At 39.6% G+C, this 26181-nt stretch overlaps 2 protein-coding genes across 17 annotated transcripts in view; one reads left to right on the forward strand and one right to left on the reverse strand.

Moving 5' to 3' along the window:
• NBEA (neurobeachin) overlaps positions 1-26181 on the forward strand; it is a 637779-nt gene that overhangs the window by 429719 nt on the left and 181879 nt on the right. For all 16 annotated transcript variants that reach the window (XM_021065194.1, XM_021065195.1, XM_021065200.1 and 13 more), the window contains one exon: positions 2518-2654. In XM_021065194.1, the coding sequence (XP_020920853.1) occupies positions 2518-2654 (137 nt within the window). The remainder of the gene's footprint in view (positions 1-2517; positions 2655-26181) is intronic.
• MAB21L1 (mab-21 like 1) lies at positions 3599-6837 on the reverse strand. The gene has a single exon (XM_001927778.7). The coding sequence runs from the start codon at positions 6335-6337 to the stop codon at positions 5222-5224; it is 1116 nt and encodes a 371-aa protein (XP_001927813.2). The 5' UTR covers positions 6338-6837; the 3' UTR covers positions 3599-5221.

Here is a 26181-nt window from a genome sequence, read left to right on the forward strand (position 1 = left end):
TCTCTGTATTGCTGTAGTGGATTAACTCTATTCTCTCTGCGGCTGGTGTGCTCCCTGAAGGCTACAACAAAAAGACTCAGCGCTCCTTAAACATGCTATGGAATTGGAAGTTGTAATTGGAGATTTCCAAAGGACAGGGGTAAAAATGACACACTATTAAGGCTGAATATTTCATGAGTGTCTTTCTTAAAGAAGGACCAGTCCGAAGTCCTTTTATAAACCCCCAGAAAATCTCAATTCAGGAGAATGAGATTGCAGTAAAATCAAAAGGAAACGCGGTCGCCTTCCAGAAACACAGAGAAATAGGTAGAGAAAATGTGTTCCCTGTTAAAAGTTCACGGAATTGTGTACTTAAAATTCTAATTGTGTATATTTTGGTAAATCAGTTTTTATGGCTTTGATAATGTGTGCTATGATTTTCAATTTTTTTCCAATTTAATTGCTTGGATATGGTAAATTACTTTTTAAGAGAAAGAAGCGGTTCGCCATTTTTAATGTTTTTAACTATTCTTCGTCCCTAACTACCAGAAATTTTCTTTTAAATCAGAAATCACTGCCTTTTCATGTTTGGAAAGGCGACTTTTTTGAGGTTTTTATCAAGACCTAGTGATGCGTAGGGAAGACACTTTGTTTCCAATGTGAATCAGATCCCCTTCTTTCTCACCTTGCCCCCGTCAAGAGTAAGCCTCTTGGATTTCTCTCGAAGGGAAATATGAAAAGGGGCAGCCAGAGGAGCGTCCCGGCGGCTGAAGGGTTAAGGGAGCGGTTCGAACCGGCCCGAGCGTCGGGGGCTTCGGAGGAGGGCGCGGAGGCAGGAGGCGCCGCCGAGCGCGCGCACAGACCCTCCAATAAACACAAAGGAGGGCCTGGGGAATAGAAACCCAAATCCACTTGTAATCGTACAAGAGATTCGGGCATAATTACTTGAGCAACCTAGATTAAGATTGATGAGCCTTTAAAGTGGCGCTTCAGATCGACCGCCTGGCCCTTTGGAAAGAAAAACCTCATGGAGCTGAGGTGCACCCCGACTCTGCTCGGCCGCGGGCGGAAACGGCCCGCCCGAGACCCAGACCCGAGTCCGCGCGCCCCGGGGCGCCAGCCCCCCAGCGCCGGCTCCTCGGGGGTACCCAGCAGTAAAGCGAAAGCAGGGGCTTTGCGTTAGCCTGCACGATCCGGGTGCGGGCTGGCGCGAACACAGTTTGCTCAGAGCCACCCCTTTAAGCGCCACGGAAGCCGGCCGATTCCTCCGTGGTCCTCCTGCAGCCGAAACGCCCGGCTTTGTGCCGGACCGTCGGCGTGTGCCGCTCCCGGGGAAAGCGAACTCCGCTGCGGTCCCCGCGCAGCCGGGCCGGGCCTGCCCGCGGCGGCCTTGGCGGTGGCGGCGGCCGTGGCAGCGGCGATGGAGCCGTTCTCCCAGAGAGGGCTGCCTCCGCGGGTCCCGGGCCTGAGCGATCACGGGGGACTTGCCTTTTCAGTGCCTTTCGCCTGCAGTCATCGCGACTCTTTTGATTGTCTGCATTTGAGGGCGGCAATGGGAGGGAATAGAATGCGCCCTTACTGCAGAAAAACGAATACATTTTTTTTTCTGATTTTTAAATCTGTAGTTTAAGTCCAGGATAGCAAAGAAGGCCTCCCCTTCGGGGAATCTTAAAGGAGCAGTTAAGTAATCCCCCTTTGAATTAACATCCTAGTGCGTGAAATTCTTAATTTTTGACTTCAACTTGGGTGGAGGGAATTCGAAGTAAGCACCTTAGTAGGCACACTTTCTAAAAATCTCTTTTACTGAAGCTTAGTTCCTCTAGTTCCTGAAGTTGAGCACTTTTCGAATGCTTTTCTGAGATCGTTTTGTTCAAACGTCTTACAATTTAATCGTTTTTGACTTAACCTCGGTGAGAAAAATCACTGCTGCAATTTTCGTTCTTTTCAGCATAAGAAATACATTGAATGTCTTCATGTGCGCGTATATCGGTGTGTGCAGGCCAGTATTCATCCTCCCTCAAGATGCAAACCCGTTAGCGCAGTGGAATTTATATCTTGAGACCCTATACCCATTCCCCCGTTCCTGACCATCTCTGGAACCCTGCTGCCCAGTTTAAGGGTTTTCGGGATGGCTGGTCTTTGCCGGCGGTGCTGCTTGCCCAGGGTCTCTCAAACGTAGGTTAGGTGCTCAGAGGAGAATCAGGGCCTCAGAGAGTGAGTCTGTTCTGCACTTTTAAGTCGGTTAATGGCAGCACTTGACCATCTACCTAGGATTATCTAGGCTGAGATGGCAAACTTGCTTGCGAGGAATCACTTGGTATCCTGACTTCTTGGGTTTTTATGGAATTATCTGTTTCTAGTCTCACTAGAAGGTAATGTGTAAAAGCCAAGCACACCTATCACATGGAAGGAGCTTGCCGCGTAGCAAAGATACACTTCTTAGTGCATCTTTGAAAATAAAAACCTACGATTCCTTTCTGAGAGGGAGCGGGACAGGGGCACGGAGGCACAGCCTGACTCAGGTGCCCTGTCTTTCAGGCCCAGTGGTTCTCAGCACTCCTGCCCAGCTCATCGCTCCAGTGGTGGTGGCCAAGGGAACTCTCTCCATCACCACCACAGAAATCTACTTCGAGGTAGATGAGGATGATCCTGCCTTCAAGAAGATCGACACGAAAGTGAGTTACAGTGATTCTGGGTGCGGTACTGGTGGCTTTGTGGCAGGAAGTGGCTTTCAATTTTGCTGGGTTTTAAATGACAGTGGGGGAGGGGAGCACATTGCCCGTCTTTCTTGTAGAAAATGAAATGAATGAAATAACGCATGCTCTATTTTATGGGATTGAAGAATATATTAACGATTCTAAATCCTGTATCGCAGAGCGTGCACATTTTAACCGTCTCTTACATGAGTGCCTTTGTGTGCACTTGGGCAGATTTGGTAGTTAAGCCAGTTGCTCCCAAGTCCCTGGGGTACAGCATCTGAGGATCTCTGGGAAGACTGGGAAAGGGCTCATGAAATTTCTTGCTAAGACCACTTTTAATTTCCAAAAGTGTACCTTGCAATATGAATTATTGTTCATTGAAAGGTTATAAGAAAACGGGGGGTGCATTAGATATAAATTCATCTCATTATTATATCCATTTTTCATCTTCTGAAATAAGAATGGGTTTTAAATGTGAATTTAAGAGGAAGAGAAACCCACTCTCTGAGAAGCTTTCATTTACAATGTGTATGCATAGTGTACACTGGTGCTCTGAGCTTTACAGTTTGTATTTTTCCATTCATGTTGTGCCAAACAATATACATTTGGACGATTTAAAATGTATAAGTGTTTATTATATATTATTGTAAAATTTTTAAACCTAAGTATTCAGGCAGCTCTATACTTCTGTACTTTCTTCTGATATCAGTTTTAATGTTGTTTTAACTTTTATGTTATTGTGCCATTTGTAAACTTTTTTTCCTGAGATTAAAATCAGGAACATGTCATTAGATAATCAAGCATCCTTTTACAAAGACGTTCCTTTAAAGTATTTTCAAGGCAGTTATCCTAAAATAGTTAAAGACAAATGCTTTCATAGATCCAGAACTTTATTATTTATATTTAATTTGTATATAGAAATAAAACATTATAAAATGCTATTTGTAGAATAGCAATTGAAATTCTAAAATTTACTCCCACCACAATTAACTAACTACCTTAAGGCCCATAGGTGATTAGCCCTTCCTGCACTTGTTGACTGTTAAAATACTCTGAAGGATACCCATGGGACTTTTACTTCTAAATCCAAAAGAACGGAATTTGAAAATGAGTTTGAATGTAGTGCATTTGATGTTAGATAATTTAAACTACGTCTTTATGTTTTTATCATTGGTTTGCCCTATGAAGTAAAAAGTAACTTTGGATATCTGATTCATTCATTCCACCAATGAAACACTTCCTGAAGAAAATAAGGTTTGACATAAAATAGGTCAGAAATTATCTTCATTTTATTAGCACAGTTAGTTTTCACACACAAATGTCCAAAGTTTTTTAGGACTTTGTTAAGTTCATTTTCTCTTAGTCTGATTTTTAACTCAGCAGTCTTGACTGTCATGATATATTGTATCCTTATATTATCAAAAATCCTACAGAAGTATTAGCCCAGAATAGCAAGATTTCACAGGTAGATTTAAATTGTGTCTGTTGTAGAATGGAATAGCCTTATACAAAGTCAGAAACTGACAGTAGGTCATTCTCTTCTGCAACTATACAAAAAGAGCTTTTCTCCAATATTTTAAGGTTTTATTTTTAATTATTTCATTAGTATATTTCCCAAAAATGTTTAAAATATTCAAGTGGATTCGATTTTCAAAATGAAGCATTGCATCTTTTAACAGAAAAACAATTCAAAGTGAGACACAACAACTTTAATTTTACTTCATTTATTAGCTTCTAATTAAATAAAAACTGGCAACAGAAATTAAAATCTAAATCACAAAAGTAATTATCCAGTGTATTTCAAGTGCATTTTTCAAATATATAATTCAGATATTCAAGCGTTATTATATAAGCTGAATTCAAATTTCTTTGAATATATTTAAATAACATTTCAAGTATATTTATGGAATGTTAGAAATAGAACAAGCAATATATTTGAAACATAATGTAAACTTTTTAAAGTTCAGACACTTTTGAAGACAGATAAAAGTACCAAGAGGAAATCTACCTTTAAATTATATCTTCGTTAGTGGAAAATGCCTGGAAGTATCCAAAATGGCAATTCAACTTCTGTTCACCAAATCACAAAACACCAACATCCACACTTGCAAAGACAAAGTGAGATCACAATATTTGTTACAAATCAAAATATACATTACACTTCCCTTCAGATGGCATATCCAAATCGTGTTTACTCACAGCCAGATGCGCCTAAATCACCAGGATTGCTATAATCCTTTGATAGTTAGGCAGTGTTCATTGCGGTCTTGCGTTAGAGCCAGGCTGTTTTCCGGGTGTTACTGTGTACTTTTCAAGGGCGATATGAAATCCTTTGTAAAGAAGTCTTCTAATACTTGCGGGTTTGGGCTTTTCTCCATCCGCTTGGCTTTCCCTACTTCTTTTCCTTCCTTTGGAGGGGTGGGTGAGATGATGCCTAAACACTGTATTAGTATTCCTTTTCAAGGAAGAGATTGTTTGCACTGTCAAGTGGAATATTAGATAGGAATCGAACAGGAAGTCTACACTTCTTGAGAACTTGGAGACTAGGAATCACATTTCGGCTGTCGATTAAATTGTCCTCTAAAGTTTTTCCAAACTTTCGGGTTGGTCAGGATCTCTCTTGCAAGTCGCCACGTTTGTTTGGCAGCGTTCTCCAGAGCCGAGTGAGGTTTGCCTTGAAACAGATCTAAGTTCGGTAAAAAGTAGTGAGGACACCGCCGGCACTGCAGGCAGGAGATAAGTTGCAGCAAAATCCCGTTAAGCCGATCACCCAGGCAAGACTCGTCCCAGTCCGACTCCCGGGGATGCTTTTCACACTCGTAGGAAACCAGAGTCTTCATGTGGTAATTGTTCAGGGGCTGGCCTGGCAGTTCGAGGTGACGATCCCGTAAGGTTTTGAGAATGGAGAGGCATTTCTTTCTGCAGCCCCCCATCTGCAGTCTGTTCTCTGCCTCCGCGAACTGCAGCACCCAGGCGTCGCTCTCCGCCGAGCTCTGCTTGCCGGCCAGGGAGTGGCACTCCTTGGACAAGAGGTTGAACCCTTCCGCTTTGACCTCCGCCACCCGGTTGGGTCCAGGCCAGGGGATGTGGGGAAGTGGCCAGTGGGCAGCACTCCTTGGCCAGATCCCAGTGCATTTAAAAGCCGGTGTGATCTGCACCACGTACCTATCTCGGATTCTCAGTTTCACTTCGCTGGTGTCTGCCACCATCTTTACCACATCCCTGTAGCTGCATTTGTCAACCGCTTGAGCCACCAGCGTCTGAAACCTGGACCGGATTTTTCGCGCCGAGAGGTAGCCGGAGGCGGTAATGAATTCCACCCAGAGGGACATGCTCCTCTTGCGCCCGTCGCTCAACTTGAGCACCGCGCAGCCAGGCAGCGAGCCGTCGTCCACAAAGTTGAACACTCCCATTTGGTTAAGGTAAAGCACCACCTCAAATTCGGTGGGGGAGATGACCTCGAGGCCCTCGTAGCGATTGTCCATCTCGTTGAGAGAGCTGATGAACCGCGGCTCCTGCACTTCCACCTCCTTCAGGACGTCGGAAACTACTTTGCAGACTTCCCGGATAGTTTTGGCAATGGCAGCTTTCCTGGCTTGGCATTTTTCGTTGTAGTATTTATTCAGATGGTAGACCAGCTTGGCCTGGGCCGCGATCATGTTGGGGCAGAGATCCGGATTGTACACCGGAGTCTCGCAGTAAGCTGTGGGATCCAATGCGGCTGCTAGAGCTGGAGCCAACTTCGGTGGAGAAACGGGCCGCGGCGCTCAGAAATGTACCAGAAACGTCTTTCCGAAGTGCTGCGGCGGTGGATTCCTAGCGGCTGCCTTCCCCTTCCTTTTATCTTTGAGCCCAGCCGGTCTTAAAGTGAAAGATTGGTCTCCCCCCGTCTCTGTCTCTCTTCCTCTTTTAAAGAATCCTTGTGTGAGAGAAAGGCCTGGAGCAATCACCTTCTCAGTAATAAAAACAAAAGTTGCGCTGAGACCCAGCAAAGCTCTTCCAGTAGTCAAAATAATCAACCCTTTTCGTATTTATTTACGCTTTCCCCGTGATCATCGTGTGTGCAGGACTGTTAATCAGATGGAGGAAAAGTGTGCTGAGTGTGAGTCGGGGGTGAGTGTGCGTGTGTATATGTCAGAAGAAGCTGCTGTTGGTTTGTCTAAGAGCCCAGATGCACTCGTGTGGAAATTATAAAGGCAGGGCCAGGCAGGCTGGCGGCCAATCGCCACTGGGCTCGTCACGACAGCCTCCGTCAGCTCCAACCCGGCTAATTAATCCCCCCTCATGGATATAGGCACACAAACGAAAGGTAGGAGGCTGCTGCCGGCAGAAAACCACCCAGGCCACCTAGACAGTTCTGGAAATCAAGAGGAATCTCTCAGCTTTGGTACTAATTGAAGCATATTGACGTTTTGAAAAGACTTGGCAAAGTGGTTCTCTTCTGTGCTGAAAACCCTGCTTGTCTTTTTACCGATGAAATGCAAATACAGGTGTACTAATGGTCATCCATCAATTGGTGAACTAGAAGGGGCTTTTTCTAAAACAAAAGTCACTAACTTGCATTTCGAGTAAGATAATTAATGGCTGTTAATCCTGGAGGTCTTTTTGAATGCAGGTTGAGAGTTTGCTCTTTCAAGTATATGCACGTTGGCTTATATGGACTAATAATACCTGTGTAATTTTCTGGATTGTTCCTATGTGAGAATTTTTTTTTTAATGTGACAGAGTTTTATCTATGTTTTTTTCCTCATTTGCAGTTGTTGAAAGGAATCTGAAAATTATGGCTGTGAGATGTCATCTACTCCAGTTTGTTAGGATGTTTTGTACACCCCTCCCCCCATCTGCAGTCCTCTTTGTACTTTGATAGACTTGCCCAACGTTATAACCAGGACACTAAGTTTTATATGCAGTGGCAGAAACAGTGTGAAATAAAATACCTCAGTGATCGAGAGATTATTTTTTTCATAATGAGCTATATTTTAATGCATGTAAATTCAGGACAGATCATAGAGATGAGACCTACTGGCAGATAACCTAAACATTTGCAGGTCTGGGGTTTCTGGCTTATTTACAAAAGTATTAAGGATGAATTTCCTCTCCTAAGTGTCCTTAGTGGTCACCTGACAGCAGACTTCTAATTTTCTATTTTATGCGATTTGATTAAAGGAAATGCTTAAGATTTTAAAAGAAAATAAATTTGTAGTTATCCAGCGTTTGTAAATTTAAATATTGTTTTGGAAAACTTTGAAAGAAATCAACATTTCTAAATTTGGGAACCTTGCAGCAGAAGGGGGAAATGGATTTATGTAGAACATCTTTCCCCCCTGGTGTGTCCTTACCAACTGTGTCCTTCTTGTACAGGAAATGGAAGAAATAACACTTGGGGGGTCTCCAGTGGTATTTAAACCTAGGCAGATTTTTATTTGCCCACCTTTAATTTAGATGCTCTCTCTTTCAAATTAAGAATATTTCCATCAGAATCCTATAATTCCTGGAACAGGTTTGTAGGCACTTTCTTTCAGAGCCACTTGTAACAAGATCTTGTTCCGGGCTCCCACTTTTACCCAGGCTTTTGATTTTTTTTCTCTTTTGCACAGGTACAGCATCATTCTTTCTCGTTATCCAAGAGTGGTAGATTCTGATATAACTTACAATAGTGCATTAGAGTCAGCGCTCCTGGCATCCACTTCCTCTGTTCCCCAAGAACCTTCCATTCCCTTAGAAGCAGGGATAGGGCGTCCCCGCCAGCCCCTCCCCACTTTGCGGGCGTTGCGGGTGAACGCACTGCTACCTTTTGGCAGTTGGAAGACGAAGAAGAGGAGGCAAATCAAAGCCCAGAGAACCTGCGGCCACAAAGGCAAGGCTATGCCGTGGTCTCTGGGGAAAAGCCACCTCTGTCCCCACCCAGGGAAGGTCCCTCGCGCTTCCCGCTGGTTTCCTCTCTCCCGCTTTCTTGGCGCTCCTGGCCCATCCTTCTTTCCTTCTCTGCTCAGAGGCCCGCAGGCTGTGTGTGTGTGTGTGTGTGTGTGTGTGTGTGTGTGTGTGTGTGTGTCGCCGTTCGTTCGTGTGGCATGTTTTAAACCCTTACTTAGTGTCCTGCGTTGCTCCACATCCGCTGTAGGCCATGTTCTCTGCCCAAGCGCCCCTCTGCCCGGCCGCCGCCGGGGCCCACGTGTGGGCGCGGTCGAGCCCCGCGCTGTCTGGGAGCCGGCTGCGGGCCCCAGCGCCCGGCGCGCTCCCCCTCGGGTTCAGGTCAGAGTGGCTGCTTGGGGACCTGGCCCTCGATTTCCTGGGCCACCTGCACATGCCCCCGATTGTTGAGGACGTAAGGCAGCCTGAGACGCAGAGGCCCCGGGGACCTTTAGGGGGACCGTGGCTTGGCGGTCCGTGCGGGTCTAACGCGAGGGGCGCGGGGCAGCAGCTCTGGAGCCAGGCGCGCAGGTGGCGCATCTTCGGGGCTCACTGTGCAGCTTAATTGGGTTAAAGCGAAGCTAAACGCCGAAGCACTTTGTGCAAACTAATTGGTGTAACCAGGGCCTTTTCACTAACGATTTGCACTTTGAAGAAGAAAAATGGATGGTGAGAAAGACTAAGAAACTCGTTAGTCCTCGAGTGTTCCAGGGACGTGAAGTCATCCGATTTCAAGGACACCAGGACTGTGTTTTCTGAGCTGCTTCCTTCAGCACCCATCTCGCAGGGACCTGACAGTGATTTACATAACATAGGATTCACCACACGCTCTTATCACTGTGGGTGAACTGGGCGCCCTAGAATAATACTCCAGCGCAAGTACTGCTTGTTGCTGCAACACAGTGATTTTCTGTTACACTGAACACGTGAAATGAATTGCCTTCTGTAGCTGATCCTTTCCGTGGTCTCAGACGGTTCTCACTGTTGAAGGGAAAATTAAACTATGCTGAAGAGGGTTTTTCTAGCCCTTAAATTTTTTTTTTTTTAAATCGAAATGACCTATGGAGAGGAATTTTTTGTGTAATTCTACTGATTTTCATGTAGCCTTTGTAGATAGATTTGTTTTGTGGGAGCAACTCATTTAACTATATTATAGTAAATTTTTAGAAAATGTTTTGACCTATTGAACTAGTTATCTCATATGATAGTGTAATACAGAGAGAGAGCTTAAAATCAATTTACCTACTTATGTGAAAACTTCATAAAACAACTCTAATGGCACCAGTCTTACTTGTATTATTTTTTTTTTACTATAAACATAGTAGTTAGTACTAGAATAAAAGCCTGTGTGTGTCCCATGCTTTAGGATATAAATGCATAATTGTTTTCATTGGTATGCTTTGCAGACATCTTTGACATGAGCTAATAATAGAATGATAATTGAAGAAAACTGACCTAATTTAAGAGAAAAAAAAAGAAAACCAAGCATCTCAGGATTTAATAACAGTTTGAGATGCTTGCATTTGAAGGGTATTTGGGATTTTTAAGGTCTAACCAACTTAACTTTTTCATTTCATTTACTTAGTTTACTGGGCAGCTTTGATTTTAAATGTGCTATTATGAAAAAATTGGAGTAAGGCACAAGCACACCATTATCATAAATTTTAGAATTATTAATGAATATAAAATAATTAAATATTGTGATCCTTAACACTTCCAAGCATTTGGAATAACAATAGTAAAATAATTTTTCCTGAGGTTCTTTTTCCAGGGAGGTAACTTATTCTCCCTGCTGTAAACCTACTTAATTTACATGGGATAGGCAAACTAGTGCCCAAATAGTCGCCTTATTAGGTTTAAAGAAAACCTCTCTTAGGTGGAGAAATGTAGGGATGCAATGTTTCTGTGTTTTTAAAAAAACCTAATTTAAATTTGAATTACCTGTTCATAAATTTAAGCAATTGTGACCTTTCAGAAAAAGGTATCTGTTATAGGATATGCATACACATGTTAAATGTTCACACAGATACTGTTTTGTGTTTTTTCATTATCTGCTGGCTGCTCTCCTATTCACAAGTATTCATGAATTTAAAGTTTTATTTTTTTAATATGTGCTTATTACACTGGGGAGATAAAAAGAATATGAAGTTGAATTTATTAAATTATTTATCCTTACTGCTGGAGTGGCTTTGAAGGCTCATTGTACGCATCTGATTTCTACCCCCCTCCTCTTTTTTTAAATGCACCCAGGCTATTTCATCTGTTTCATTCTGCCAGATAGAATAGATTTCTTTTTTTACACTAGAGAAATTAAAGACAGATATTTGTGCAGGGTTTTCTTTATGTGTCACATTAAATAAAGTAAAATAGAGGGAGTTTTCCTGGTAATATAATTTGATGGCATCTATACCTTTCTTCCTGTTGTGACTCCTTGTATGAGAACACTTAAAGCAAAATAACTGGAAAGCTTCAAAAGTTTCAATGAGTTCTTAAAGTAATTATTTCATGTTTTCATATCAGGTTTATGACAAAGTAAAACAGAGAAATGAGGTCACTGCCCACTTTAGGCTCTATTTTATTTCTTTAACCAGAGCATCCTGATAATTATGGATGTTTTAAAAATAATTTCCTTAATTCTTCACTTGAATGTTCAAGGCTATTGCCTCTGTTGTCCTCATCCCCTTAGTAGGTAGAGTTACTTTGGTGGTAGGGAGTACTTTTTTTTTTTTTCCTATAGCGTTGCTTAGTAAATTTGTTATTGGTTGTTAATAAATGTTGAAAAGAAAATAACTCTGAGATGTAAAAATGGAAGTTGGACGTGCACTTTACAAGAATTATCACTACTGCTAGAATTGCAGATTTGAGGTGATTCTGGATAACTCTGGCCAAAATGTTTCTTTTGGTAGAAAAAAGGAAATCTAAAGCCTGGGTTATTTAGGTAATTATTTCATTTTCCTCACTTCATTTGAACGTATACACAGAAGTACAGGATATTTTAAGTTGCATCTATAACCCAGCAAATTTGAGGGGAGGGCTATCAACCAAAAGACTATCCCATTGTTCACAATCAGTTGTGATCTCTAACCTTTTCCAAACACTTAAGGATGTTGGGATTAATCAGTCATTTTTCTTGAGTATGATGGAGAAAGCATTAAATCCAATATTCCAGTTCCTCACAGACCTTCTAGAAAGTCACTGTCATCTTTATAATCTAGAAAACTTAAATTCATTTTACTAGATTTCAACCTATGCTTTTAATTTGGATATTATAGACATATTCGGACAGATAAATGGGCTCATATGATTCATTTCTATATGAAAATATGAAAACTAGGTATCCCTTAGCCCATGACTGACATGATTTATAGACGTTTGCATGTATGACTACATCTGTAGCACTCTTAGTACACTACAGTTTTATTGCACTTACAGAAAACAATGGAATGGGATGTGATTAGCATCTGTTAATCTGTACATCCATAGTTGGTCATCCAGGACTGCATAGCTCTCATTACCATCCAGACTGTATGTGATTAAGCCACTGAAAATATTCAACATAAATTTGAGACTAGAGGATGACATGTAGAAAATCAACTTCCAGTGAGTGCGTGTCTAAAACAACACTTCCCATTCCTAATTTACAGTTTGGGAGCTTATTTTTAATGAACAAAGCAATTCCTCTAAACTATGATTTTTTTTTTTTTTTTTTTTTTTAGTGATCAGTAGTAACTGGAGTCATAATTTAAAAGGATAATTACATTAAATAAAAAACTATTACTTTTTATCATGTGTATTATATCAATCCAATAAACATTTTATGGAAAGAGAAGGAAATCAGCTTATGAATAGGAATTTCCTTTGTAACTTTACATATAGATTCAGATTATAAATATATTCTGAGATTATACCACCTAAATATTTAATTTACACTTATGTATGTTTATTTTTACTATCTTAAAGTCTAATAATATACATTTTAGTATACCTATTTGTACTATTTCTTGAAAGCTTGGTTTTTCCATATGATTTATCAAAAATGTCAAGTTAAAAACACAAGTTAATACTTTAAAATCCATATATGTTTATTTATTTTATCTAAACATCTAGATCAGAACAAAAGCATGAGGAGCATAAAGAGTTTGTAAGACATAGCGTCTCTAATAAAAACTTGTGAACTCAGTGAAAAAAAGATACAGTGTTATTTTATTTTTATGTGAAATTTATTTTTTTATAATTGAAGGCAGCTTTATTATGTATAGTTTGCATACGGTACTGTTCTAGTCTATAATTTTTCCACACGAATGTGCCATTCTATGAATTCTGACAAATGTATACAGTCACGTAACATCTGGCACATAGAAATATCCACGGCCATGAAAATAGTTTCCTCATTACTTTATTTTTTAATTTGTAAATTTTATGATTCATTATAAGTGGATGTTTCAGTTTTGTATCAAAAAATCTTTAGACTGTAAACACCTTTATTTGTCCCCCTATAACTTACTATTTTATCATGCTTCTAATTTAAGACCAGTTTTAATCAGAGAGCACCAAAGTGTTGAAGCAATAGGTTTTAAATTTTGGTTTTTACATAAAAGATGTTTGCTTGTAATATGTGTAATGCTTGGCAAAGTGTTAAAGTTTCCAAAAAGAACTGTTAATATTTATTAAGCTAGCATGAATGTATATATTAGATTTAGGAATATAGTTTATAGTTCGCACATCGAATTATGTATTAAGAAACAGGGGTTCCTCATTTAAGTTAGCAACATTTGAGGCATATTTGTAATGTTACTAGCTTTATGTCATTAGATAAATAAATCTCTCAGGATTTAAATAACGTTTTACTTTACATTTTCAGTGAATTAATCCTCCCTTTGATTGGTGGAGGATGAGGCCAAGGAGTTTATTAGAGCTAATGTTAATTAATACATACGTATTCTTGGAACATATGCTTCAAATCCTAATTTTATACAAATATACATTGTCATTTAAATTTAAATGGTTATAACTACTCCAAACAAAGAATTCTTAAATCATATTGGTACAGACATATCTGTTGGTAGTGGTGCCCTTTCACGTATTTTGCCTTTTTACAACTTGGAATAGTGCAACCAGTCTTCTCTTTCTTCCCCCAAGATATAAAATTATTTAAATGCTGTTTGTTTTATATTTTTATTTGGCAATTACAACAGAAATTTTAATGTTGTGCATGCTTACAGTCCTATTAAGAAAGATGTTATTGCTTTCTTAATAATCTTAAACCATTTTTAAGAAGCACACTTTTTATGGTTTGCAAAATAGCTCCGTGCATGCAGGCTGTACACACACACATGCACACACACACACACACACAGTGTTTCATTTAATAAAAGATTGACTTGGCCTCTATACATTTTTTATGTTAACCTGTTAAAGGGAAACAGCCACTAAATATAGGATTCTTGTCGCCACCAGGATTTAATATCACATCTGCAAGATTGTTTCATAATAACCCTTACAGTTTTCAATAATGCCTTAAGAAATTGCAGCTAAATGCATTTTTAAAGTAATAATAACTGGAAGTTCCAACAGTATTTATCCATTCACATATATTATGGCAGTTTTGAATGTCATAAGCTTTTAATTGTGAAATCAGGAAGTTTAAACAGCAGTAGCTCTTCTGTCCATGTAAATAAAAAATACATCGTGTAGTCGCTCACATACATCATATGCTTGCATATTCGTAAAAACACCTTCAATGCTTAAAACTGGTTTCACTCATTTGCAACAGACCAAGGCTAAATTTTTTGTAGCATGAACCTGTATTTGATGAGCAAATTGCAAAACTCAGTGGGGGGAGATGTAGGATTTTTTTTTTTTTTTTGGATTGGGTTTTTTGGGGGGTCTTGGTTTTGGTTTGTTTTTTTTTTTTTCCCCTTTTACTAGCAAATTCAGTTCTTCATTTGTTTTGCTCTCCACGCTGCATTAGCACAGTTTTCCCCTGTGTGCATCTGCCAGTGTACAATTTAGCCACGGGCATCTGTAGACCTTGTGGTGATCAGTATTGCAGGCAAAAGCCATATGTGTTTAAATAAAAAAAATCTCTTTATTTCATTTGCTGTTTTAACTGGATGGATAACTTTTGTGCCTCAAGACAGAAGAAGAAAAAATACAGAAATAATTAATTGCCTCTATTCTTGAGGCAGTTTCATTTCCCCCTCCAATATGGAATGCTTGTCAGCTTTCCTGATAAATGACTGCATGTATTTGCATAGATTTTACATTAACACAAAAATTAGTTTTATTTGTGGAAAACTAGTTTACATAATAATATAAAACCTAGTGTTATTGATTATGTTTCCAAGCATTGATGATTTTTTAAAGGGATTGTAGCCTTCTTTTTCAAAGATCTGATCAACTTATTTCATAATTTAAACTTTCTTTTGCTTGATATAGTTTTGCATTATACAAGAGAAACATACTTATAAAAAAATTGAAAAATCATTTTCTATGTATATTAGCCACAACTGTCTCAGACCTATAGTTGGTAGCACTCATTTCGTAAAAGGATTCAGATTTTAAACTTTTGCCAAGGAATGTTAAGTACTTCTTTCAACTATACACATTTCAGTTGGAGGATTGCATCTATACAAATGATTTTAATTTTCGTATTAATGTTAGCAATAGGATGGGTACTGTATTAGGTGTGTGTGCTTGAGCTCATTCTGTGACATTATGCCTTGTTTACAATCAAATTTAAAATATATCTTAGAACTATTCTTCCTGCCTTCAGTCTGTTTTCTTAAATATAGTTAATCAAATGATCACCCTAATCCAATCTTGGAGGAAAACAAAACAAAACCCTCTGCTGGAGCTATTTCGGTGCTGAAAACAATTCTCCTTCTCTAAGTGGCAGGCAGTAGATGTTTATTCATCCTGTAATCTGGCATCTTGTTGTCTAGAGGCAACCTGCTAATTATGTGCTATCATTGTATTATCCATGTTATGGAATATCCAAATATGTTCACTGCTGTTAGTGACACAAGAAAGCATTTCATAAAATATACTTGATCCTCAGAAACCTACTACACTTAATGGCAACCTAAACCAAGAGTGTCTGTGCCACTCCTTGATTCTGGGACACCCTGGGTGCCAGCTGTCACAGCTCAGCTAATGATGACAAATGCCCCTCTCTATGCAGATTGTGGAGCTTGCAGGCTGCCGTGAAAGGCAACCAGATTACCTTTCTTCAGATAGTAACTTAACCTTTTAAACTCATGTCAGAATGAAATTATCAGCTGCGATAGTTTCAATATCTGTATCTTTAAAAACAAAAATCAGAACAATATCAAATTACACTGACTCCCTTTTATTTAAATGTTCCAATTTTGGAATAATTTGTATGGCTTTACCCTTGAGTGCTAGAATATTCTCAAACAAAAAAAATCTAGGTAAGATACTCCTCACAGTCACGCTAGAGCATGTACTTGAACCCTGTGTATAACTCAGATATGTGAATTATTGAGAAAATTATCCAGATTGTTTAGGCTAGAAAATAGGCTGGTGTAATTTTGAGGGAAATGGATTTTTTTTTTCCTTCCCTTCACTTGCGTGGTAAACCTCTATTCTCCTGTTGTGTGTTTAGGCCCAGCCCGTTCCAAATAAATGATAATTTCTCTTAAAATTCTGTAGGTTATTCCACAATGATTTAGAGAATAACTGTTACTGATGATGGTTTTCTTTGTTTTCAAACTTGAGCTTTGAAGTTGTTCACATGTGCTACAGAAATTTGTTATTATATTATGACCCACATCCAGCTTATTCAAAACAATTAGGAACATCATTAACTATAATGTAATGTAAGGGGATAAGGTGCCTATTAAGTGAGATAGTACTTTACAGTTGCAACATTCTTTTCGATTTCGATATAAAAGGAGACTTTTATATGCATTAATTCATTTAATAATTCTGTGACTTAACACTTGGGTGATAAGGAACGGGGATCAATATTTAATGAGCATTTGATTTCATTTAATCCTTACAACAAATATCAGTGCCCCTTTACAAATAAAGAGACTGAGGTTTAGAAAGCCTGCATCTTACCAAGGGTCACAAAAGTAATTGCAGATCTAGGCCTTTCTGACCACAGCTGCTCCCAGCACTACAGTATCTAGACTGTATATTGTAGAGCTTCATTTATATATATATGTGTGCATGAATGCTTGCGTGTGTGTCCTGTCTTTACCCAGAAATGGTTTTAGCAACTGCTACTAAGAAGTAAGTGTCATTCTGAAAAGACACGGTGGGCTTATGTTTACATTAAGAATATATTATATATATATATAAAAGAATATGATTAATGAGTTTTAAAAATTGCATTCTTTATGGAAGACTTTCAATTAAGTAAATACTGAGATCGTTTTTAATGCTATGGATTTTTATTTTATGATAATATATCGATCTTTTCCCATAGGGAGAAACTACCTAGGAAATATAGAAACTATTTAATGACTGTCAAATTGAGATACCACTAAAGAACCACTTCATTGTAAAGGCTAAGGTTAATGAGCTATACCTTTATCAAAATGAGGAGAAATCATTCTTCCGCAATTACTTAAATAAAGTGTCTGGAAACTTTTTAATACCTACAGTTTTACCCTGTGACATCAGTGAGTTACATAATCCCCGATGTTGTACATCTTTCAGTTCAAGACACATTGAAAACTCTCTTTTATCATTACTTTAAATATAATCATTTTTAAGAAAGCTATTTGAGTACCAGCTGTTTTTAATCCTCACCAAACTTTTCTTTGGTACAGATTCTGTAATATAAGGATTTTTATCACCAAGAGACCTGATTATGTTGTAAATGCTTTATCTTTGTGTATTTGAACTACAGAGTTACTCTTAATCACTAGTCAGTACTAATGCTTAAGATATAAGCATTAAGTATTCCTTTGTGTATAAAAATTATATGCAATTGTTATTCAAATGTACCATGTAATTAGTGCCAGGAGTTAGAAACTGATTCTACCTCATGAGGAGACGTTTTATGTATAACAGAGTAGGGGAGAACTTCGGAGCAAAGTCCAGTGCAGCCCCTCATTAGCTGTCTGGATCGTCTCTACAGCATTCCCGAGGAACGCTCATCCATCCTCCACTCTGACCCCACCGATGAGAAGCCGTTATCTCCTCAGGTGGACACTCGCACTGCAGACATTTCTGATTGTTAGAAAGCTTTTCTAATATTGAACCAACAATCTCTCTCCTTGATACTTTCACTTTTTGGTGCCTTCTGTATTAGTCTTGCTCCTTTAAACAGAAATAAGGTCTTCACATTCAGCATTTAAGGTATCAGATTGAAATGCTCTGGCCTTTCAACCATCACACCTATAGCATATTTAAGTTACTCCATCATTCAGGATCCATTCGTGTACACCGTTTTTTTTTCAGGTGTGGTACCTAGAATTCACTGCTCCCAGAGCGAACTGGTGAATACCAAGTAGAGAGAGGCCTCTCACGAGTGAAACGTGGGCCATATTCCCTTTTGGGGGGAACTTCCATGACCCTGTTAGCTTTTGCCAAGCTGTGTGTCAACAGATACCTCATTTGTTTAAAAATACATTACTAGGGTCCTAAGTACATAGCTTTTAAAAAATTTATCCAGCTCATTTTATCTTGCTATTTTTGGCTATTTTTTTCCCCATGACTTGACTTATAATAAGTTACATGTTATTGTTTTGAATAAGAATATGTGTAATAGTTCTTTCTTAAAGTTTGTCATAGGCTACGTATAGAACATCCATAGAAAAATAGAATTTAGCTATAGTGAATATATTAGTTTCGCTCAGCCTAGGTACATACACTAAGAGGCTTATCTACTTCCTAAGACCTCTGGATAGATTAAATTAATAGATTAAATAGTCCACAGCCTTTGTATAGTTTTTTTGCCACCTGAAATTCTCATGCTAGTTTTACATGGCCCTGTCAAAATATGTGGCTAATAAGCCCCATTTTGGCATAAATAGAATTTGTTGACAAAGCAAAACTGATATATATTCTCATGTATTTATCATTTTGCTTTGTCAACAAATTTTTGTCTACAAATGGAATCTACAAGTTTCCCAATGCTTGAATCATGCACAGGAAAAAGTAATAAATTTTAATTACTTTCATAGAGTCTTATAATATTGCGGAATAATTTTCATATTGCCCCGTTAATACTTTTTACCTTTTGAGGGTAACAGTAGTTTCTCAATAGTTTAGCACGAACTGAGGTAAATGCTTTTAAAAAGTGATATGCGTAATAAATTGAAGTCCGTGTGAAAACTTCATTATTCAGGTACAGTAGTCTCACTCGTCAGAACCCATTCTGCTCTGTTTTCTTCAAAAGAAATACCTGTAACCGCATATACAGTAACCCTAAGTGAATGAGTGAATATCATATTGAGTAAAGTCTCCATTAACTCATGAATACATTGTTGGGAAAACATATTCAGAAGATTAGTTGTAAGAGCTAACCAATATTAAGTAATTGGTAAAAACACAAAAGGCCTTTCTCATATTTATTTTAGTATGAGTTGTAAAACGAGTCTCTCTACTAACTTCTTTGGTGAGTATGTTATTTTAAAGCCTTAAATGTCTCTAACCGCCGGCACATGTTTTTGTCTGCCAACTTTTTTTTCCTATTTGAAGATACTTTATTAATACTTTACTTACTATGGCTTAACATCTAGGCCATAAACACAAAGCCAGCCTGCCAGAGACTTAGCTTTCTTGCAGTTTGTGTCTTGAATGGAGAATAAGGAAGCCCAGTGCTTTTACAAAAGAAACCTTCTCGAGTGCAGAGCTGCCCCATCTGTTTCATCTGGTGGCTTATGCAATAAGAGGTGTTATCACATGAATCTAAATGCACAAGCCGTTGTTTTATGAACTCTTTCTGTGCCGTGAGGAGTTTATAAGTTCCTACTCTATTGTGTGTCAGTCCCAGCTGACCCAAGTGCATTCTGCTGAGCATATTTGGGGGATAATGAGAACTAATGAAGCCTGGATCACAGCTAATTCTCTAAATGATTTATTCTCTTGCTCTTCTCTGCTTCTAAAATATTCGCCAAATCATAATCGATGCCACTTATTTTTTTCCAGCATTATGTTGATATAGCTGCTCTATTTTTGTTTATTTGATGGGCATTAAAGATAAACCAAGTATTTGAAATGCTAAGAAACATGTTTCAGAGTAAAAGTTTATTATTTGTTAATCCCCAGTATTGAGTGGAATGCCATTTCTTGGCCCTCCTTTGTTTTGTTTATATCAAATGTATGGATGGCACCTATGAGTAGATAATAGGGTAGAAAACATCAAGTGAATAGGCGCCTCTTAAAAAAATATACCAGTGGGAAATAAAATCCACAAGTAAAATAATGGAAAATCATTAATGGAAGATTACTATGTCTGGATTAGATTTCCCAAGGAAATCAGAAGATTTTTTTAAATCCTCATGAATAGCCTTCATGTTTCAAAACTGTTTCATTAATATGGCTTCACTGTGCCAGCATTGTGGAGAATGACATTTCTCTACACGGCCTCACCAAGTAGTCAGTGATTCAGTGGCCTGTAACACTTTAAATCCCATCAACTTGCTTTCCTTTCCTGTTATAACTGTTTCAGTGAGTGGCACTTTTGTTGTGCAGGTTAAGATCTGGTAGCTTACGGAGGGCACAGTAGAATGAGGACAGACACAATTGCCAACACAAGAAGGCTACAACTTTATTAAAGTTGTAAGTGAGCCTTACACTCAGTAAATATAATACGGAGGTCTCTTCGGGTGAGTAGTTTTTATAGCCTATATCATATTCATTCTCCTGTTTTCTAGAAACCATAGCGGAATTCGTCGTTGAGAATTATTACATTTATCTGTTGAATCATTCTCTGCCTTTTAATACTCACGGTACTCTCGAGCCCAGATAATAAATACCTTAAGGGCAGGAGTCACTTGATTAGATACGCCAGGATACTGGAAATCGTGTAGGTCGCCAACTCAGCTGCCTACGTATTGACCTGGGAACCAGTTGGAGATTCCCTGAATAATCTCGTGACAAGAGAGTTAATGCTGCCTCATAAATTCTAGTCTTAACTGTATGCCTTGACCTTAAGCATTATATTTCCTCATCTCTAACCCTCTGCCTGAAAGCCAGCTAAACATTCAGACATGTTTTACAGCCTCGAAGGGAAAAGTTGCAGGTCATTGTTAGGGCCTGGGACTTTAGGAACATCTTTTTTTATTGTTAAATTTTACGTATTTAAAAGAGATAAAGAATGAGTTGATAAAATTAGCTAATATTGAGGTCTTACTGTGTACTAGGCTGAGCTAATTCTACTCTGCTACTGCACCTTCATCCTCTCCGAAGCGCTGAGAATTGGCTACTGCTGCTGTCGTGTCGTTGCTAGGAAACCAAGACACAGAGAAGTCAAGCAACTCCTCCAAGTTTACAGCACTGGGAGGTTGTAGATTGAGATTTCAGCCAGTCCTCCTGAATCAGACTCTGGAGCCCACTTTCGTAGTCATCACAAGTTAAACTGAAGTTTGTTCTCTCATCTGTAAAATAGAGATCATAACATCTACATGATAGATTTGGTGCACAGATTAAATAATTAATACACAGAAAAAGCTTAGAATGTTTCGGATATAGATTAGCCAAGTGCAAATAGTAATTGCAGGGCTAGGGTTTCAACCAAACCCTTTTTGTCTCTGGACCCTGGAGCTTATCTAGCATAGTGCTTAGGTGAATGTTTCTTAACTGTATAATTAAGTATCATCTGCCCTTACTTCCCAATGGGAGGATCTGTTAGTTTTGCTGGTTGTTTTGTTAGCATACAGCAGGTACTCAGTGGTGGCTGAATGAGTGGATGATGCTTCATCCTATACTCCCCTGTAAAATTCACCGATGACTCCCAAATGTGTAGCTTCAGCCAAGACCTCTCCCCTCCACCCCAGATTCATTCATCCAGCTGTCTCCCCCACATCTTCTCACATGTGTAGGATGCCTGTCAAACATAACATCCAAACTGAGCCCCAGCTCATCAGCCCCACCTGCCACTCCTGCCGTCATCTGTGCCCGCAGTAAAGGGCAGCTCCTTTTTCGCAGTTGCTTAGGCCAACAACTCGGCTGCCATCCTCAACTCCCCTTTTGCTTTTGGTGCCCCACACCCAGCAGCATCAGCAATCCTCCAGAATCTGACTCCCTCTCACCACCTTTACAACGTCATCTCTTATGTGTGCTCTTAGCTGTCTGAAAGGCGTCCTGGCTTCCTCCCTTATCCCGTTACTGCTGTACCCTTACAGTCTTTCGTCAACATGGCAGAAGGATACAGGAAAAATAAAATCAGAGCATGGCATCCTTAAGTGCAGAATTGCCTACTTCAGAGTCAAAGGCTAAAACCTTAAAATGATCTGTTAGCCCTCCAGTTAGCACCTGTCCACCCACGTTTAACTTTCTGACATCATTTCTGCTAATGTCAACTTTCCAGTGTCTTCACGGAGCACCCTGGCCGCCAGTCCTCTCGGGCCAGGTGTGTGCTGTTTCCTCTGTGTGGAACTCGCCTCTCCGGATCTGTATGGCTCCTGTGCTCAGGCCTTCCAGGTGTTAAAATTGCCTGAAATGGCAACACGACCCACCCAACTCCTTCTCTGTTCCCCTCCTCTGCCTTTTTTTATCCTACCACTTATCACTATCTAACATATGTTTTTACTATTTATCAGGGTTAATATCTCCCCCTCCCCGTTTAAATCTAAACTCTTAATGAAGGCAAGGATTTTATCTCTTTGTTGCTGCTCTACCCAGAATCTAAAATGGTGCCCAGCTTATAATGAGTGCTCAATAAATACCTTTTTAATTGAAGGGAGGGTAGAAAAAAAGAAGGAATGGGTATGGGAGTTCCCGTCGTGGCTCAGTGGTTAACAAATCCGACTAGGAACCGTGAGGTTGCAGGTTCGATCCCTGGCCTTGCTCAGTGGGTTAAGGATCGGCGTTGCCGTGAGCTCTGGTGTAGATCGCAGATGTGGCTCGGATCCCACATTACTGTGGTTGTAGCCTAGGCTGGCAGCTACAGCTCTGATTCGACCCCTAGCCTGGGAACCTCCATATGCTGTGGGAGAGGCCTAGAAAAAGCAAAAAGACAAAAAAAAAAGAAAGAAGAAGAAAAAATGGGTAGAGGGAAAGAAGTAAGCAAGGATCCAGTGAGATAGTCATTTAATTCTCCTGAATATTATGTTTGTAATAATGCTATAGAGAAAAAAGTTATCTTATTGGCTTCTTGGCATCGTTGACCTCCTCCTCTTTTAGGAAATTTTATTCTCTTGATAAAAGAAGTAACATTAGCTGCTGCATGCTTATTCTGGGCAAGTCCTTATGCTAAAAACTTGATGTGTGCAGCACATGGTTGAGTAGGATTTTTCTTATTGCCCCAGTTGCCAGAGCTGAGAGCAAAGAAGCAGTCAACGTCTCATCTTCTAAAAAGCTGAAGACAATTGAGACCAGACAATGGAGCTTACTTTCTAGTGGGGAGACACCAAGTTAACAAATATATAAGCAAGGAAACATATCTGTAATATTCCGGTGGCGATAAGTGTTCTGAGGGGTAGGTGTTCCTGTCTTATTTTTGGAGATAAGAAAAGTGAAGCTTAGAAAAGTTTTTAAGATCCTCTGGCTGGGGCTGGGATTTGAAAGCATTCCTTGTGACTTTAGCATCCGTGCACTTAGCTATTATGCTCTGTTTGCTCCTTCCATTCAATTTCTCACTAACTGACTTTTCACTGTTAACTGAACTCCCTTTTCTCTTTCTTCTCTAACTTCCTAAATATGAGTATATGTTTAGTTTCTTCTCCTCTTAAGGTTATACTGCTAAATATGAGTAGAGTTGGCCATTGACAGCACACATTTGAAGTGTGTGGGTGCAATGATACATGGATTTTTCAATAAATACATTTATATATTGTAAATGTATTTTCTCTTATTATTTTCTTAACGATTTCTTTTGCATACTTTATTCTAAGTATACATATATAATACATATAAGGTTCAAAATATGTGGGTTATTATTATTACTATTATTACTATTACTATTACTATTATTATTTGGCTGCACTTGCGGCATGTGAAAGTTCGAAGGCCAGGGACGGAACCCACGCCACAGCAGTGACCCAAGCCGTGCATGACACCACCAGATCCTTAACTTGCTGTGCTGCAAGAGAACTCCCACAGTATGTGTTAATTAACTGTTTATCTTACCAGCAAGACATCTGGACAGCAGTAGACTATGAGTTGCTAAATTTGGGGGGAGTCAAAAGTTAAATGTAGATTTTCGACTGTGCTAGGGGTTGACGCCCCTAACCCACACGTTGTGCAAGGGTCAAGTGTATGCTGTTTATCTTAGTCTCATTTTACGGGTACACAGCTTGAAGTATAATCTCTGTGTGAACGTGTCACAAACCTATCCCTCTAATCCAGACCTCTCTGTTCATGCATCGTTTTTACATCCTGGTGGACATTTTCCAAATCAGTGCCCCTGTCCTCCCCACGTCATTCTACCTTCTTTCTCTCGAGTAGAAGTCAAAAGCTTTTCTTGAGGATTCCCGTGTCTCACCTCTTCCTTTGTTTCTGTCACTGATTTAAGTCATTGTTAGAATTTCAAAGACTTGACACCTAGTGGTTTTGGCTCCTCTCTCGCCTCTTTGCTCCTTCTCTGCCACCTCTCTGCTCTGTTAATCACCAAGTTCTGCGATTTCTCATTCACACCTAGTGTCTTTCACATGTACTCCGTCGTGCCCACCTCCGTCATCCTAGTTCAAGGTCTTTATCACTTTGTTATTGGACGGTGGCCCCCTGTTGTTGTCTTTCCCTTCTCTAGTCCATCGTAAAGAATGCTTCTGGGGGAGAACCCACTGAGGCTCAGTGGTGACCCGACCAGAATCCATGAGACTTCGGGTTTAATAGCCTCACTTAGTGGGTTAAGTATCCCGTGTTGCTGTGAGCTGTGGTGTAGGCTACAGACACGGCTTGGATCCCCATGTTGCTGTGGCTGTGGCGTAAGCTGGCAGCTGTAGCTCCAATTCACCCCTAGCCTGGAAACGTCTATATGCTGCGGGTGCATCGCTAGAAAGCCAAAAAAAAAAAAGAGAGAGAGAAAGAAGTATGCTTCTGGATTAACTTCCCACAGACCAACTTCTGTCATACTACACCCTCTTCAAAAAGCATAGATTGATCCCCATTCTCCTGAGAGTAAGAGAGGAGGAAGTGAGTGAAAGAGGGAAGGAAAAAGGCCTCTTCTGATATTAAAAGTACTTCACTATCAGGCCACAGCAGTATTCTGATACTAACTTCTTGACACCGATCCCTGCATTCTCTACTGTAGACTGGTTATTTTCCAAACACCATTCTTCCATGTATTTCTCTGCCTTATGCTTCATCTATCAGAATTTCACTCCTTCAAATCAAATGTATCCTCTCTATGATTTTCCTAATTAAAAATGGTCTTTTTGGAGTTCCCGTTGTGGTGCAGCAGATATGAATCCGACTAGGAACCATGAGGTTGAGGGTTCAATCCCTGGCCTCTCTCAGTAGGTTAAGGATCCATTGTTGCCTTGAGCTGTGGTGTAGGTCACAGACGTGGCTCAGATCTGGCATGGCTGTGGCTCTGGTATAGGCCAGCAGCTACAGCTCCTGTTAGACCACTGGCCTGGGAGCCTCCATATGCCTCGGGTGAGGCCCTAAAAAAAAAAGTCTGTTTTGTCTCAGCAATCTTCTATTACTTAACTTTATAACCATTGGTATAGTGTAGATGAGTGCTATGACAAAGTAATTTAACTTCGTATGTCTTTTGTCTCCCGAAGCAATTCAGAATTCCTGGATGACAAACAAAAATTTACCTTTCTTTTTACTCTTATCCCAAAATGCCTAGCATAGGACTCTGTGCACAGTAGATCATCAATACATACTGTGGAATGATGCAATTTATCTTAAATCTTAAGGTATAAAAAGTGTAGAAGGAGGATCAGGGCAAGTTTAGTGATTCAAGAAAAAATGATGACAGTGCTCGTAGAAGCCATTTCATCTGCAGACCACTACGCATGAATTGGCCAGACTTTCATACATTATATTTCAGCCATGAGTGTTATAATAATATACCGTGTTTGGTGCCTTGGACAAACTGGCTGGCTCACATTTTCTTTCCCGATAATTATGAAATCAAAATTAAAAAGACTGTGGAGAAATTTGCAATGAATTTCTTCAATATTCATGAATTATGCTATCTCTAGTATTAAATATATATGTAAGCAGTATTTGCCATTTATAAAATGTAATCATCTGGCTGCTGAATGTGAGGGAGAAAAATGCAGTTGTCATACTTTCTAGACATTAGCTGAAGAATGTGGAAAACATTCCTTAAAAATGCCTTGCAAAGGCATTGGGCAAAGAACGTCTTAAGTCATTCAACTATCAGTTATTCATTGAGTATCTGCTGTGCTGTCTCCTGTGCCCTGGTGATACCATTCCTGCCAGCACAGAACTTTCAGGCTGGTAGGAGATTGTAACCAACGGAGCACACGATTAT

Source organism: Sus scrofa, chromosome 11, assembly GCF_000003025.6.
Source record: "Sus scrofa isolate TJ Tabasco breed Duroc chromosome 11, Sscrofa11.1, whole genome shotgun sequence".
Taxonomy (NCBI): Eukaryota; Metazoa; Chordata; class Mammalia; order Artiodactyla; family Suidae; genus Sus; species Sus scrofa.